This window comes from Phodopus roborovskii, unplaced genomic scaffold (assembly GCF_943737965.1).
Source record: "Phodopus roborovskii unplaced genomic scaffold, PHOROB, whole genome shotgun sequence".
Taxonomy (NCBI): domain Eukaryota; kingdom Metazoa; phylum Chordata; class Mammalia; order Rodentia; family Cricetidae; genus Phodopus; species Phodopus roborovskii.
Genome location: NW_026126433.1, coordinates 30,501,460 through 30,519,429, shown reverse-complemented (window position 1 = coordinate 30,519,429; position 17,970 = coordinate 30,501,460). Strand labels below are relative to the sequence as shown.

Sequence of the window (17,970 nt, the reverse complement as noted above, 5' to 3'; positions counted from 1 at the left end):
GATTAAAAAAAACCTCTCTTCAATAGTCAACAACCCTGAGCAGCACGCTGAGAGAGTGCTCACCTACCCAGGCAGACGGGAAGCTGCATGGACACCTGGCTGAGGTCATCTAAAGAGTTAAGTACCAGCACGGGTTTTTATGGCCCCAGATTATTTTTTGCATTTTTAGGTAAAGAGCATCAAATAGTGTCTTGGTCTAAAAGTCTTCTTTTCTTTCTTTTTTTTCTTACCAATTTGCTTTAAGTCGAACATATTTTGGATGATGGGCTCTAGGAGAGGCTAGCTCCTAGGGAAGAAAGAAGAGACAGAGAATATCAGGGAAAAAGGGTTATTTTGAATGACTAGCTAGGGTGCTATGTTTCTTTGAATTTTGTCTGATGTCATACATACTCTTCCAGTATCAGTGACGAGAGGAGTGCCTGGAGGAAGAAAAGGGAGCCTGAGGTCTCTGGGAAGAAGTTAAAAGTCACAGAGCAGTTAACTTTGTTCTTAAGGACTGACATCCCGCAAGAGGAGCCCAGTAGCACTGGGGCTGGCTGGCTGAATTCCCAGGACAGGTAGCCAGGTGGGACATATTTTGGGGGCTAGCCGAAAAACTTTGGTTTGTGAATCAGTTTCTCTGGTGACTTCAAAGCCACTACTGGTGTCCTTTTCCTCTTCCCCCCTTCATTCTTGTGTGGTATCCAGAAGCTGACCACTGGTTCTGAGGGTCCAGCTGAGGGAGATATGATGTGTTGGAAGGTTCTGAGAGTCAGTCTGGTGGTCCTGGCTGGGTGGGCTTTCAGTACCACCAACTCGGAGCTGGGCTGGACACGCAAGAAATTCCTGGCCCAGAGGGGACAGCTGAACCAGGTCCTGTTGGGAGGGGAACGCTGTTGGTTGGGGACCAAGATTAGAAGACCCAGAACTGCTCCTCAGCATCATCTCTTTGGGGTCTACCCAAGCCGACCAGAAAGCTACCTAAGGCCCTACGCTGTATGGAAGAAGCGAACCCCATATGTAGGATGGAATCAACCAGGCATGGAGAGACAGGCTCCGAATGTGGTTCCCCGAAACCTGATTGAGAACCCAGCAGAAATGAGGAGGGAGTCTGAGCAGCCAGCTGCCCTGTGGGTAGGGGATGGTCCTATTGGGCAATCAGAGCTGCTGAGAGATGATGACACTTATCTTGGCAACGGAGGATCCAAGGAGGCTCTAGGTGAGCCTGCGACTCAGGGAAGCTCCGAAACTGCTGCCTCCACCATCACCACCTTTGCATACCAGAAAAGACCCACAGAGAAGACCCTGAGGAAGGGCCAGGTCAGGTCTAGGCTTCCTCGCCATGTGCTGAAAAGGCAGGCAGAAGATATAAGCAGAAACCCCCAGAATGCCCCTGTAGATTTCCAGCTCTGGCCTAAGGACCCCCTTAAGCATGGAGATAGTGACAGTCTGTTGGAGGGCACCATCCAAAATGGTGGAGGGGGTTCTGCCTGGGGAGTAGAGACCTTTAACCCCCAAGGAGGATTGCCTGTACTGTACTTCTCTGGGAAGAGGGAGCGGCTGCTGCTGCGTCCAGAAGTGCTGGCTGAGATTCCCCGGGAGGCGTTCACTGTGGAAGCCTGGGTGAGACCAGAGGGAGGACAGAACAACCCAGCCATCATTGCAGGTAATGTCCAACTCTACTCCTGGGCTTTCTCAGGTCCCCGGGGGGTGTATGGCTGGCTCCATTTCAGCTGTGGGTAGACACAGAAAACAAAAAGGAGAAAAGGATAAAGCAGAAAAGCTAGGAAGACTTGGCCAGAGGGGATGTGTGGATGTGGGGCTTATTTATCAGAGCAGGAGTACTGCAGGCACCATCAAACGAAAGATGACTCCTACCCACGACATCATTACCGCTATCGATCTCTCTGAGTTCTATACATTGTGCTTGTACTCAGGAGACCTCAGCTTAGCTCTTTTCCCTTTTTAAAGGGAAGCACTTGGATTCTTTGTGAAGGAGGAACAGGAGTCACACCCTGCTTCTCATAGTCTAGCATGGGAAATCCAGGCATCTCTGGAAGCAGTTGACAGCCCAAGGATGGTAGTAGTGAGGAACTCCCAGCTGGGTACAAACAGCTAGGGAATACTGCTGCCACCCTGGAACTAGGAAGAAAGGTAGCACCTGTCTCATGTCCTGGGATCCCTATTGCTTCATCCCAACTGCAGAAGGCAGGCACTTAGAGGTCAGGGTCCTGACTTCTGGCTCTAATGGTTGGGGTGAAGACCTAACTATAGAAAGCTTATTTAACATGGCCAACTCTGTAATGTTAACCAGAGGCACTCGCTTGGACTTGTTACCTGTGTTTATTTTGATTATCAGAGAAACACCTAGAAGGACAAAGAAAAGAACTGGGTTTAGAGTCATTGGTCCCCCCCCCTTTTCCCTATCTGGCAAGGAGGGAGGGATTTGACTGTATATTTTATCCTTTGGCGTCTCATTATTCTCTTGGACACCTCACCAAGGGAGAGTGGAGAGTGGGGACATAATGATGTGTATGCATGAGAATGTCACAATGAGACCAATTAGTTAATATCATAACTAAAAAGCTATCAAATGCTTATCACACACACACACACACACACACACACACACACACACACACACACACACTGACTCCAATCTGGATTAGTCAAACACCTTCATGTTTGTTCCTTTTCATTGATGGAGACATTGAGGCAATGAGGGTCATGTCAAAGACAGGGTGCCGGGGGGGGGGGGGGTGGGATGTCAGAATTCCTGAATCACTTGATAGCTTCTCAAACAGAACAGGATAGAACAAAACAAACAAACAAACAAACAAAACCCACTCAGGTTGCCCAGTGCCTCCAAATGAGTTGCAGACTAGGCAAAAAAAAAAAAAAGTGGAGGGAAGGATCCTCCTCCAGTGGGGTGTCTCTGGAACATCCTTGTGGACACTCTGTCTCCCCTCTTTGGCTGAGTTTTCTTATTTGGAATCTGGGATTCCCAGACACTGAGCACTCTCCAGTCATGTGGCTTTGCTTTATTTTAGTTTTGGGTGGGAGAGGGGGTGAGAGAAAGGGCCAGGCTGTAAGCTAGTTGGGGGCAGAGAGAGAATAGCAGAAAACCCTTACTCTGAGGCCAAAATGGAAGAAATAATGAGATGATTATCTGATCGGAGCTGGCAGCTTCGCAGTTTCCCCCAGATGACATCTTCTTGGTGCCTAGTCTGGCTTCCTAATGCCCATCTGCCAGGGAGACTGCGTGCTTGCGGTCTAGATTGAGGCCCAAGGCTTTGACTATGCTTCCTCCTGCAGGAGAAACATAGAGACCTGGGATCTTTTCTCTGGTTGTGAAGAGTGCGAGAACCCAAAAGGGATATTCATGGGAGGCTCTAAGGCACTATTGCTCGGGGTTATTAAAGTCCAGTCCTGGAAAACAGGAAGGTGGCACCTGACCTCTGCATTTACCTCTCCAGTCCTGTCTCACACTCATCAAGGATAGTGATGTCATGAATTGACTACAGTTCCAGCATTCTTTGCCTCACCTCTGCCATGCATACCCTCATCTCCATATGCCTCCCTGTCTATCACCAGCAGTGGAGCCCAGACTGCCACAGCACACATTCAGGTTCTTTCAGAGCCCATCGGAACCCTCTTAGCCTCTCTAAGCATGGAAAATTGGGCAGGAAATCTTCAGCAATTTAGCTTCTAAGGTTTCTTTTGCTTCATATCCAAGAGCCTCCTGTAGTGTTCAAGGATTTCCCTTCTGGGTATACTTCTAAAAGTTGGAGGGTAGAGGGCAACCAGGCCTGTCTTCCCCATGTTCTATCCTCTATCTTTCTTCAGCCTTGTATCTGGTCCAAATTATCACGGGAAGATGTAGGGTAAAAGCCTTCATTGTTTGGGCTTAGGACCGCTGAGAATTTAGCACCCATATCTGCTCATTGTCTTTTCACCTGTGAATAGACCAGCTAAGGATGATGATGTCACCAAATTCTCAGTAAGAAGAGCCTCTACCTTGCACTAGTTTACACTCACATCTCTCCACAATCCATATGTCTTTCCTTCACTGGCATGAGCCCTCAGACTTGTTACTATTTGTTCCTACTATGGTGACTATGGTGGAACTTGAATTACACAGGGTGACAATGCAAACTCAAGTTGCTGGGAGAAGCACACACATAAGCCTATAGCTGCACTTACTTCTCTTGCTACTCTGAGGGTGGGCCAGCAGGCAGAAAGACTTGGCTCTCACTCTGCCAACAGCTTTCAAACCTCAGATTCCACCTACTTAACTAAAACCAGCCTTTAAGTCCTCTACCTACCATGCTTGAGGTATTTTCTCCTCAGCAGAGACCTCAAATAATTTAGTCAACACCAGCCACTGCCAAAGAAACCCCTACCCACAGCTACAGAACCTTATGGAATAGTTGCAACACGGGGCACTAGGTGGCACTGTTGTCTCATGCACCGGAGACTCGGAAGCCACAAAGTGGGGAATGTCTTTCATTTCCTTGAGGGCTGTCCTGTCCCAGCCTCTGGGCTGTAATTTAATCACCTTCTTTCAGAATGTTGTTGGTAGGCATGTAGGCATCCCTCGGGGTCCACTTCATATAAGTCCTTTTTTTTTTTTGGAAAGGCCTGTCTGGAATAGCTTAAGCAGCTCTTTTTTTTTTTTTTTTTTTTTGAGAATTGTGACTAACTTGTAGTTCTAGCAAGAAGTGAGGAAAACAAAATCAGCTAGAATTACCCTCTCCCTGCACTCTAAGTTCCCGCATTCTTCGGAAACAAGTCAGACTCCAGAATGAGTTTCAAGAATGCTTTTCTGGAGGGTTGCGGGCAATGCAGGACTCCTTCCTGGCCATCCTCTGGGCTTTCTGGAAGGTTAGACCTTCTGAAGTTGCCTTTTCCCACTGCTGGATCTGACCTGTGGCAGCAGAGAGGGGACTGCTCCGTGGTGGGGTTCTTCACAAAGGTAGCCAGTTAAAGGTCTGGCACATTGAGCCTATGTGGCAAGCTAGGAGTAGCCTGAGGTTAGGAGTCCATTAGGTTGGGCCATTAGAAGTTAGTGGTTGAATAAGCCATCTTCTGTCCTAGTCCAGTGTGGATTCCTTAGGGTCCAGTGGCTAACTCTGAAAACACCTGAGCCTTTCCCACCCCTTCAACTTCCTTTCCTCTCCTTCAACCCCAACATACACAAAAAAGAACATTTTAATAGGTTCCTCCGCACCCATAATTGATTTCAAATGTTCCCTGAAGTCGCCCAGCTGAGTAACCACCTGCAGCTCTGAGCTACAGGACATTGAGTCATTAAGTCTGTGGTGGGTTGGAGCCTAAGCCCAGAATTCTTAATCCAACAAATATTTGTTGAGTGCCTTGCCATGCAAAGTGTGGCAAGTCATTGAGGGGAATACAAAGATGTTTGAGAAACTGTCCTTGACATGAAGGGAAGTTTTGGCCCTCTGAGTGCCCCAGCTTTACAACATGTCTCAGTGTAGAGCCTGAGGACATGTAGCCAGACAGTTGTTTCTGGCTATCCATTCAGCCTTTTGTTTGCTTGTTTGTTTGTTTTCCTGAGCAAAACTTTTCTCAAATTGAAAATCAAAGGAAATGTATGATTACATAGGTATGATTACTTTTGAAATAATGTTGGAAAAAATTCCCCAACAAAAGATGAATAAGGAGATGCCCTGAAGAGTTAAGTGTTTTAAATATGTAGATAAACTACACAAGATTTAGCTGTGAGACTTCCATATTTACCAGTGACATGAAAGGTATGTAGCAGGAGACATCCAAATTAAATTAATTTCTAATTTAATTCTATTTTTTTTCCTTAACAGAAATATTAACTTGAATTCCTTAGGAATTTAGTTTGGTAATCTATAAAACAGTAATGACTGTAAGAGTTTTTTTTTTCTTTCTTTCTTTCTTTCTTTCTTTCTTTCTTTCTTTCTTTCTTCACAATACGGTTTTAAGATAAAAATGGTAAACTAAAAGCCCCAAAGGATTCATTTATTTCATTAAAAAGTTCGTCTGATCTTCTTGAGCAGCACTATTTCAAATCAAGTAGGCAATAGTGCTAAAACATTTATTTAATTTTTCTGAGGCATAAACATTATTGAACATCTCATGAGATCTGTGCTTACTTAATAGAAAAATTTACATATTTATCTGGATTTCCTGATAGCCAGGACTGCTAACATTAGCCACTGTTCAGAACCTATGGCTAGCTTTTCTGTGTGAATGACATGTATGGAATGATATTTTAGGGTAGAGTTCTCCATCATAGGGAACACAAGGTTTTGGAAAGGGCACGAGGGCATACAAGGAGGGTGCCCTGACCCTGCAGATTCATACAGGCAAGGATTGGAGTCTGCACCTTTCCCAGAGCTCCTCTGAAGATAGAGGTCTCTGTTCTGCCCTTCATTTCTTCTCTCCAAGCAGCAATGGTCAAGTCAGGTGTCTGTCCTCATCAGATCCTGGGGGAATTACCTTGTTCTCCTCACATCCAACTTCTGCACTGGGACTCAGATTTCCAGTGAAGCTTTAGTGACCATATTTCTGGCATATAGCTGTCCATGTGAGGTCCCACGGTTGACTCCTCGGGTGGCCCTGCCCTCTCTAGTGACAAGGGAGATGTAGGAATTGTCTGTGTGAAAGAAACATATGCCCTGATGGCATATATATATGCACTGGAATTTTCATTGTGAGACTTTCTGGTTCTCCTGGGGGAAGGCATGTGAATGTTGTCTGATTTGAGAGCTAACTCTGACCTGTCATGCTCACCTCTTGACAGCTCACCCTGGTCCTTCTGGCATGCTTTTCAGGACTGCACATTGTTTCTTACATTATTAGTTAGGCATGCCTCATATATCTTATATTTTTGGTTGTGGGCCGTGAAGGCTGAGACATCTCTCTAGCTCATCTCTTATTTCTATCAACTGAATGTCCCATACAAGCAATATACTTATCCAATTCATATTTGTCATCCCCAAACACCTACTGTGATGTTAAAATCACATAATTCTACAAATTAGAATACACTCCAAGTTTAGACATTCCCATTGGGATGAGAGGAACTTTTGGGACTAGAGGCTTTTTGTCGGGATCCAGGGCAATAGCTTTGGAGTTCTGATATTGCTGCTACTGAGTGTCTGAAGAACATCTGAAGGAAATGGCTGAGCACAAAGTTGCCCTCTTGCCTTCAATAGGAGCACCCCCTCTCTTATCTATCTCATATGAGCAGAAGTTTGAATTACTTTAAGGGAGTTTGATCCATTCTAGAGCAAGTGCTGGCGTAGTCACAACGTCTCTGAAGTTGAAGCTGTTTTTACAAATGGAGTTGGATCAGGCACACCACACTCATTTGATTACATGTTCTCTGTGGCTGCTTCCATGGTGGATGGCAGACATTAGTGGTTGTTACAGAGACTGTACAGCCTGGAAAACCTAAACTATGTGTGCTCAGGCGGGCCCTTCATCACCGGACATGAAGTGTGCCATTAATTGCTCTAGAGCATCTCTTCTTGGACTTCAGTGAGCACAGAAGTCAGCTGGGATACACCTAGGAGCAGATTCGAAGGAATATGTTTTGCAGGGATCCAACACAGGGAGTTAGTTCATTGACTAAGGACTAAGGTGTTTGAATGGGGATCACGACTCTCTGAAGTGGCAAGGATAAGAGAAGACCAGATGCTCACACAGATGGTTGTAGCCTAGGTATCATTAAATGCCTTCCAGAACACCCAGACTGCTTCTTTCTTCTCCCCTTCCCCTAGGGTCAGTCAAACACCATGGGTCAGTGGCTCTCCCAACCCTTTCTAGATCATTCCATATTTTCTTTCAGTGTTGTTTTCATCTAACAAAACCTTGGCATATTTGCATATTTAACCCCTTTTCCTTCCTTCCTTCCTTCCTTCCTTCCTTTCTTTTTCTTTCTTTTTTTTTTTTTTTTTTTTTTTTTTTTGGCATCTACTCTTATACCCTGTTACCCAAATGCAGATTTGGGTCACATTTATCTGGGGAAGCCTGGGACTCTTCGTGTTTAACAAGCTCCTTAGTGCTGCTGTTGTTGCTGCAGCAGTTGCCGTGAACTTTTACAGAAGCCGAGATTCCACATTCATGAGCATAGGGTAGAGTGTGATAGACTTTTTCTGAAAATACCAGATGCTGAGTACTTCAGGCTTTGTAGGCCATATAGCTTATGATGCAACTCCTAAACTCTGTTGCTAGTAAGTGCACATGGCCACAGTGGATGCACAACCACATTGATAGGCAGTATTCCAATAAAACTTTATCAAAGCAAGTGTCATGCTGGGCTTTGCTCCTCAGCAATTGTTTACAGAGCTTTGGTGTAGAGGGTTCTTCGGAAGGCCACATTTCTTCTGTATTTCTTCTGGCCTTGTTTCCTCATTCCACATGATCTGCTATAATCCATTACTTTCTATTGTGTTCCACCTGATGAATGCTAAGCAACAGGCTTGTGGGGAATGCTAAGATACTCATCAATCACAGGGCATTAAATTCTGAAGGATAACAAAGGAGAGGAAGCTGGAAGCTACAGTTTACAGGGCTCCCTTACAATACCATGGCATTCTCCTGGTTTTGTGCTAGCTGGGTGCTTGAGCCTAGGCTGGTCAGGGCTTTGCCTTTGACTTGCAACTTTATATCTAAAACTTTGGAATAATCTAGTTGTCTAAATGTGGGATTGGAGACAGATAGATTTCCTCTGAGTATGACGGGGTGATCATCCTATCACCTCACTCCTCCTGCATTAGAACCTGACATATGCTATTGCCTTTCCTCTCTTCATTTTCCCCAACCTTGTTAAGGTAAAAGGCTCTAGTAATCTCAGACTCACTTGAAGTGAGTAAGGCTTCTGAATTCAGGTGGCATGGTGGGCTCTCAGTGCCTGTGCTCTGTGAGGTATTATCTCTCCCAGTCCTCAAGGAGGAGATGAAAGCCCCAGAAGCCTTTGGGTTCTAGCATCGAGCACAAGCTGCTAAGAGTGACAGAGACAGAGCTGTAAAGTAGGAATCGCCTTTGGCAGAACAAGAAAACCCAACTGTTTGCTTGTAACCAGCCACACGTTGTCCTTCCTCACCTCCTGCTTCCTTCCTTATACACTTTTTCCTTGTTCCTTTGGGGCTGGCCCTCTGATTCATTCAGAATGTGTATGCCAGGAGGTCTGGCTCCCTCTCTTTCCTGTTTTAGTTCAAGCCTTGCAGAGGCCAAATAAACACCTTATTTGGCATTTATTAAGAAGAAGGCAAACACCTTTCTTTGGATCCTGAACCCATACACCCTGCATGTTCAGGCGCTCGAGTTCCTGATGTCACAAATAAGTACATAAATCTCATGCTCCTGCCCTTGAGGCCATGGAGTTAGGTTACTCTAGGACCTCATCAGGTTTGTTTCTGTTCTCATCATACAACCCTCACTTTTATACCTTCCAGAGAGCATACTTCTTCGCCAAGTATGTGTCCCCCAAATAACAACATTCTTTCCTTCCTGTGTTTACTACCTGCTTTAAAACAATCTTACTTAAAAAGAAAGAAAACAGCCAGGAAATAAAACTCAGGGTAAACAAAAACAGTTTTCTCTGTGACTCAGAATTCACTGGTGGAGAAAAGTGGTTCTTCTCAAATATACAATACAGGAACGGGAAGCCAAAGCTTCAGAGCATTTTGACAACCAGTTGGGGAAGCAAGGACGGTAGTTGTGGCTTTGTGCTAGTTTGGAAGTTCAGTTACCTGAGCAGAGGTGAAGTTACAGAGCTTAAACATTGACCTTTAGGCACTAACAACATTTTATTTCCTTCACGCAAGTACTTGTTGTATATCCTGGGCAGGTTAGAAATTAGTTCGGTGTTATACACATTCATTCATTCATTTATTCAACATTTATTGAGCTTCTATTTGGTGAAGTGTCAGACATTATGCCCTCTGTTAGACAAGAATAACTAAGGGCTGTTCCTACAAGATGCTCTCAGTCTGCTGCACGGCTTTTAATAAATGTTTATAATCTTTTTCATGGGCGTGACTAGCTCTGTGTGGATGAGCAGTAAGCAGAGTCAGGATTGGCAGGTGGCAGAACTAGGGCAAATGGAGAAGATTGTGTCAGATGGCACAGGGGCCCAAGAAAGCCGTCAGGTCTGTGGTGGGAGTCTCGGACTAGTGTAGGGAAATCTGTTTCACTCCAATTAAATGGAAGAGACATTCTGGTTAGTAGAGTCATTGATGAGAAGAGGGGGAACGAAGGCACATGGTAGGATGTTAAGGAAGGGTGCTGTCAGGAGTACATACAAATTCTGGGAGCTTTCGTTTTGTGTGAACAGAGAGCCAAGACTCAGGGCAAAATGTTAAAGAGCTGGTAATTGAAAGTGAGAGACAGCATACACACAGGGAAATAATGGAAGACAAATAAACAGAAATGTAAAGTGTGCAAGCATGGGCTCAATGGTTGCAAAGGATTTTCATAGTGATGTTTCCTTGGCAACTTCTGTAACGCTGACTTTGTGTCATACATTGCAGCAGTTTAGACATTTCAATTCAAGTGTTCCTCAGGATAACTTGAAGAGGGAAATGGAAAGTGGAGAGCCCAGGAAGAAATAGGACACTGCCTGGGGGCACAGAGCTGGCACACAATGCTGAGGAGTGGCAGTCAGCTCATACGGAGCTAAGGTCACCCACCTGCTGCAGACAGAGCTGAAGTGTGAGCCTGAGAGCTGCTGCCTCAGAGACATCCCTCTTCCCTCTCAAACCACACTTCCTCTCCAGTGTCCGCACAGGCTGAGCTACCATGTCTGGCTTTGAAATCATTTATATTTAATGTAATGTAGATTTGTAGGCAGTTCCTAGCTCAGTTTGATTTTTCCGTATTCACTCATTTACTAGTTCATTTATTTAACAGATACTTATTTAACACAAAGTAGGCATCCAATAACTGTTTCTTCTTAAAACCCCCTACTTCACACAGAATAATTATAAACATGAACCCTAGCAGCAGTCTTTCTTAGACATTGTTTGTTTCAAGGCACATTAATAACTTGAAATAATTGTATAATAGAATATCCCCATAATCCTTATAATCCAGCCCATGACATAGATCCTGAGGATGGAGGTAATTTTGGGCAAGATTCCCTCTTTGGGTGTGGTGGTCTTAATGGCCTTTGGACAGAGCATAGGCTATGATTAGCCTGAATTCAACCAGGGGTAGGCTTGAAATGCTGGCCTCGCCCTCTTTGTCTCTTTGACTCTGTGCTTTCAGCATTTCTAGGAAATGAGCAGTGTTATATGGCTGTGTGTGGCTGACACACAGGCCCTGGAAAGGGAGGCAGCTGCTCCCTTCTGTTCCTGGCTGTTCTTCCATCAGGCTCTGTCCTGTCCCTGCCCTTTACTAGCCTTCAGCATTCCTCAGAGTTCCAAGTCATGGTCCTAGCAGGTCTGCCCAGCAGGTGGACCCTCATTAGCCTCTCCAGACATTGCTGGACCTCAGTCATCTCTGTATTACCCAGGCACATGGCAGATCCTGGGAAAGAGTGGACACCTTGTTTGAATAAATAGAGAATATTCTGGACCTTGTAGACATAGAGCCTGGTCTCTTCTGACTACTCTATAGGCACCATATTTCAGAGTTATGGCTATCATGGATTTCTTTCTTTCCTCTCCATGTGGTCTACCCATTTCTTCCCTCTGTGTAGACTATTCTTCTAGTGAAGTTTATTACCTCTAAACAGTGTCAGCTCTAGGGTCTGGACTTCTAGCTTCAAGTCCTTTACTAGCAATGTAAAATTTGAACAATAGTAATTTTGCTCTAATGATTACGTTAAACAAACCACAAATTGGGAGTTATGCTTACTAGGTAGCAAGTCATTCATTGGCCAGTGCTGGTGATTATTTCATCTTTGGTAGTACACAGAATTCTGCTACTTAGGCTTTCTGGATCTGCCTCCCTTGGGCTTCTCTTCCTCATGGCTGTCTTTACCCATGTTAGTGCCTAAAATCTTCTCTGGCTTGAACACTTGTTGCCTGCATATCTGTGTAGTAGCATTCATGAGTTGTTTTCAGTGAAACCCTAATTACCAAATCCCAGGTAACAGGCATCCTTAACAAACTAATAATTTTTTACTCTGCCTTTTAGGCAATTAGAAGGACACAGTTACAATATGAGACTGAAAAAGGAATCTAGTCGTTAAAACCTATCATCAACCCATGGAACAATCCAATTCATTCCTTTATCTACAGCTATACTCTCAGGTGTGGAGTGTGGGAACCAGCTGGGATAATGAGACGAAGACTCCAGACATTTGTCTGTGTGAATAGCAGCCTAGCGAGGCACACACAGGGAATGACAGGGAATGGAGGCAGACTGGGGATACACTCTCAAGTTTCTTAGTTTCTAGTTTGGTTTTATTTAAGCTTTTTCTGGATAATTCCATTTAGTTTAAATTTCTCATTGGAAAGTAGAAGAAAAGATTTTAGGAAGATTTTTCAGTAAGATGGGATTTAAAAAAAAAGATTTTAGTCCTTATTTAGCCCTATCAACTCATTAGATCACATATTTTCCTGTATCCTTCTCCTTCTCAGATACCAAGAGGATGGAATAGTTCAGGCAGGGGTTTACCTAGAGGTCTGAACTAAGAGAATGCTCTTTGAACACAGGCCTCTGCAGACTCACCTGGTTTCAATGTAAGAACAGAAGCTCCAGCTCTCTGACACTGTCATACAGCTGCACAAAGCCACTATGAATACTTAGTTCTGATGGGTAAAGTCTTCAGGTGTGTGGTCCCTGATGGACAGTGCTTTGTTCTTTGAAAGCAGAGGCCTGTTAGGTGACTTGTGTCTACATGACAAAGGCATGAATGTTTAGGTGTTACTAAATGAGCCCAGGTAGTATGTGAAACTAAATGATTACAGTAGCCACTGGACAAATGACTTATGTTACAAAGGCAATGCAATGTACCACTTTAAGAAAACTTGCTGTACAAACTCTGTTGTTATCTGACCAAGAAGTGATATGTTATTTTTAAGGCACAAGTCTCTCCTCCGAGTTTGCTTTAACCTATAACTTCTGAGAGTGCAGGACCACTGAGTATTTATGGGCTACTATTTAAACACCTCCTAGGGTGGTATTGGTTCTGTAAACTGACCCTACTAAAAGGAAATGCTAAACAAATATCTGAGAGGCTTCTCAAAGTTCTTTATTCAATGGAGGAATGAAACAATAGGAAACTGGAGTTAGAGCTGCTTCTCAGGCTTTAGAAATGAGTCTGTGGGGAGGGGGGAGTAGAGGGATGTGGAGAAGGGGGAATATGTGGTGCTATGTGTGCCCCTGTGTATCTGTGTCTCTCAGAGGACTAATGGGCTCTGGAGGTCATGGTGTCATGTCAAGATGGATATTTGCCCTATTCCAAATTCTCTAGGAATTAGAATCTCTTGCCTTCTACATTTGGGGATTTATATTTTTTTGTTGTTAAGGTGAGAGATCAGCTTGATGGGAAAAGCACACTTCAGATACCTTTCAACTTCTGATGAGAACCAGCAGGCTGCTCCGCCCCTCTTCACACTGTAGATGCTCACTGTGTGAACCCTAGGCAGTCAACTTCAGGCCACTGGCTAGCTCTTAAGGAAATTCCTTAGCTACAGGATCAGCATAGCTTACCAAGGCGCAGGAACATTCATGCTGTTTGATCTGAAAGCAATTATAAGTGACCTGCCAATAAATAAGCAGATGACTAGACAAATAAGTAAACAGAAATCCCCAGATTTTAAATTACTAAGGAGACTTCCTTTTTCCCCAAATCTTTCTTGGTAACAAAGACTACGGATAAGGAATATTAAAACACTTACTAAACTTCCATTATTTCCTCATGTGAGGAAACATAATTTAGTATTGCTTAAATATACTGAGATGATTGACGACATCTGGCTAAGTACTGAGCCTGGAGGAAGTTGCCCAGATGAGTTAGAGGAGACAAGGGTGAGGAGGGCTCTTTATTCTTTGTTGTCCCCAGTAGTTAATACAAGAGGAGATGGGAGCCCATATGCCTCCTCCTAGGAACAGGCTTTGGGGGCAGAGCCCTGCTAGGTCAGATTAGTAGCTACTCCCACAGAGGGAGTGAGCTGTAGAGGGGAAAGATTAAATACTATTTTTTTTATTAGGGAAAACAGAGTTGTTGTGTGACATGTTTTCAGTTTGGAGGATGCCCTTGACAACTCTGCTAAAACCCTGCTGTAGATTCAAGCCAGTAATGACTTATTATTCCGACCATAGGCAAGATACTGGCCTTGATGCACTGGTAATCAGGGGAACCATAAGGTAAGATTGCCAGCTCTCAAGGAGCTTGTAAGCATGTTAAAGAGATGGACCTCCATGCGCTAAAATAATAACCTTAGCAGCGCAGACACTCATTCTTTACTGTTCTGCATGTGTTTGTTAGTGTGTTTCATCTTCTCTCTCATGCTGTAAATTAGTGCTACTGTGCTATGCCCCTTTTATGGATCTGGAAACTAAGATACAGAGGACCAGGTCATGTTGCTCAGGGTCATGGAGCTACTGTTTTCTTGATCCAGTTGCTCTATTTCACAGCCTGCTCATTCAAATACAAAAAAAAAAAAAAAAAAAAAAAAGGAAAGAAAGAAATGTTAAGCAACCTGGCTTTCATTTGACTGCTGGCCTAGGCTGACCCTTCTTGGTCATTTGTCAGTCTCCAAGGCTTTGCTTGTGTTAGGATGGGGCAGGGATGTCCTTGGAGATGCCATGGAAACTCAGAAGGCACGGACCACTCTTCTGCAAGGCATGTTACCCTGGCAGCAGCTCTGGCCTCTGTGAATTATTACTTACTTGCATAGTTGTATTATATTCACTGAATACATTCTTATCCCTGTGAGAGCACCATCAACCAACACTTATTCCCAAAGACCACAGTTTGCTTTGCCTTGGAGTCCTGCTACTTGGGGACTTAGGTATTGCTTGGTGCTAGCCTGCGTTCTTAACATGTGCACTGTATATTTGATCCCTGGTAACATTAGAACAAAACAGACAAAGCTAGAAGTATAGTTCAGTGGTAAAGCTCTCATCTAGCACATGCCAGGCCATAATTCCAGTTCTAGCATGAAAATAACAGGACCAACTACTGTCATTTCTACCACTGGGATCCTGTTTACTCACATCTCAGCTTCACCTGCAAGTCTGTTGGAAGGCATAGTTTCAGGTATTGCTTGAGTTCCACTGAGCCAAAATCTAATGTATCTAAATCTAGTTTCAGCATGCAGATATTAGATAGAATGCAGAGGGTGTGGTTTTGATTCAGCTCCCTGTGTTGCCCCTTCTCCATCCAGTCACACGGTTAACCCCAAGAGTAGCTAACCTGTATGAACAGAGTAACAAAACCCATGCTAACTACATTCTCTAGGGTCACATATGAGTCACTTTTTCTGAGGCTGTACCTTTCCTTAGGTTCTTATATTCCACACCATCATTTGTTTGCTTTCCTGCTCTCTTAGGCAATTGCAAAGCAACCTTCTCCTCTCTATGCAAACCTGCCTGGTGGATTCATTCTGGATGCTTGGGTGGCCTGTGGAGAGTCAGGGAAATCACCCTTCTTGGATTCTTTCATCCATGCCTGTGATGAGAGCATGACTAAAATGAAAAGTGTTCTGTAAAGAGAGGTTGACATGTTTGCTGGAAAGATGCTAGTGAGATGGTCCCCAGGGGACTTTCCTCAACTCTGGGCTGTAATTTGTAAAGTGTCAGATTCAGAGATGAAAAGCTGTGCCTGATCCTGTCTTGAAAGAAAGTGATCTAGAGCAGCTGGAATACACCTCCTTGGGCTCTGTCTGTTTTTCTTTCTACCCATCTTCCTGCTCACATACTCCTGAATCTGTCAGGTTTGCTGTTCTCTGATGGAGAGCCTTTTTCTTTGTCCTCCTGATTCTTTTTACCCTTCCACAATCTCTCTGCTGTGTGTGGTGAGAGGAGAGTGATGGGTATGGAGTAAGTAGTTCTGCAGAAGGCATCATATACATGTGTGGGGGTAGACCCAGGCATAAAATCCTGAGAAATTACCTTGCCCTCTATCAGGCTGATTTATGATCATGACCTAACCTGTCCCCCCACCCCTGCGCTGTTTTCCATTTTCCTCCTAAAAACACACTTGCACCATACAACATATTTTTGCAGTTACCAGAGCTGATGACACTGTGTATGAGTCTTCTGTTTTGTTGATCGAAGCCTTACCTTCCTGGAAGCTGATGAGGATTCTCTGAGAAGCAGGACTCTTGATCCTGATTTTAATCCCCTAGAGGTGCAAAGCAAAACTCTGCAATGGGGATTTCTTGGAAGTTAGGTTCTTGAGCTCTGTCTTTGCCAAGAGCATCATTTCTGCCCAGACCTCACCTCCCCTCTGTGACTCTAGCTTGTAGTTAAATGAACTCCTCTATAAGAATCTGCCATGGATGGAGCCTTCAGGGGAGCACTTTGCCAAAGAAAAGCTCTCAACAAATTTCATCATCGGTGCTGTCATTCTAAAATGGCTAGGGAAAAGCACATCTAACATACTGGGAAAAGTCAACAACTGGTTGCACAGCAAGGAGCATGCCTGAGCTATGTTAGTTCTCTCTGTTCATTCCTAGGCATTACATGCAACTTTAAGGTTATTGGGGGCCCCTAGGAAAAATCTACCCAACAGTCAGGATTCTTACAGTGGCAGAGTAGATACAGTGAAGGAACAAAACCTCACCATTTCTTGATCCTGTGGGGAATTCAGATATCTAAGCTACTTCACTTTTATCAGTGAAGTCCCAAATGGCCTAGAATAATAGGTTAAAAACAGCAGCAGGACAAGGCTTAGCAGGCTGTCTGCTTCAGTGAGGATGGTCAAGATTAAGGACTTCCCAGACAAGATAAATTTAAGTTAATTTTTGAAACACCTCCCAATAGATGGGAGATATTTCAGTTAATACAGAAGAGACAATGCCATTTGTGGTTCTGGGACTGTGGTAGGAATGTTGTTAGGAAAATAGCATGCCTATGGGTTACGCTTAACTGGGGAGATCCAGAAGAATGGGACAGAACGGCTTCCTCAGCATTGGGACCTTTGTAGCCTCACAACAAGGGACACAATTTCTTCATTTGCTTCAGCACTGAAAAAAGTTGGCTTAATGTTCCAGAAATACAGATAGTCTTTCTGTTTTATGGAAGAAAAGGGCACAGGATGCTACTATTGCTATTGCTGTAAAATAATTTGAAAGACAATGGCTTACAGAAAGATAGTAAGTTAGTTTTTTACTCCTTCCTTCCTTTCTCATTGGCATTTATAATTCCTAGATGACAGGAATTGGGATCCAATCTTCCTCATTGGGATATGAGGACCAGTGTATACTTTTCATTTCTATTTGGTCTTACAGTCAGAAGATGCCTTTAAGTCACAGTCAACTGACAAACGGATTGGTAGAGAAGGAAGTGACCACTTCCTGGAGGGAACCTTCCCTTTTCATTGTTTTCTTCAAATCCAGGTCTCTCTTTCACCTATGACATACTTAATTGTGAAATAATGGAAATCACTGTCATGAAGCCACTTTACTGTTGTTGGCAAAACCTTCCCTCAACCTTCCCTCTTCTCTGTGGCCACAGTTTTGGGTTCAACATAACAAATCTCCTTGGCCTTGGATCCTTAAGACTTAGTAACTGTTATATATCACAAATTAGCCTATAGGCCACCTAGAAATGTTATCAAATATTCAGCGAGGCTGCCTGTCAATCCGTTTTCTGGCCGATGACCTTGCTAGTCACCAACTTTTTTCCTCCAAACTACTTCCAGGTGTGGCTTTGGGCCTCTGCATTTTCCCAGGCAACAATCTGTAAATCTATTAATGCCACATTCACTAGTCCATGTCATTCTTTTTGCTCCCAAGCAATAACATTAAAAAAAAAAAAGGCGATTTGAACTATTTTACTGTAGTAGAAAGAATATGGGCTTTTTGGTTGAAT

General features: G+C 43.9%; 1 protein-coding gene across 1 annotated transcript in view; it reads left to right on the top strand.

Moving 5' to 3' along the window:
• Positions 1-674: 674 nt before the first annotated feature.
• Pappa2 (pappalysin 2) overlaps positions 675-17,970 on the top strand; it is a 232,006-nt gene continuing 214,710 nt past the window's right edge. Inside the window, exon 1 of the mRNA XM_051186063.1 lies at positions 675-1,645. Coding sequence (XP_051042020.1) covers positions 727-1,645 — 919 coding nt within the window. The 5' untranslated portion in view covers positions 675-726. The remainder of the gene's footprint in view (positions 1,646-17,970) is intronic.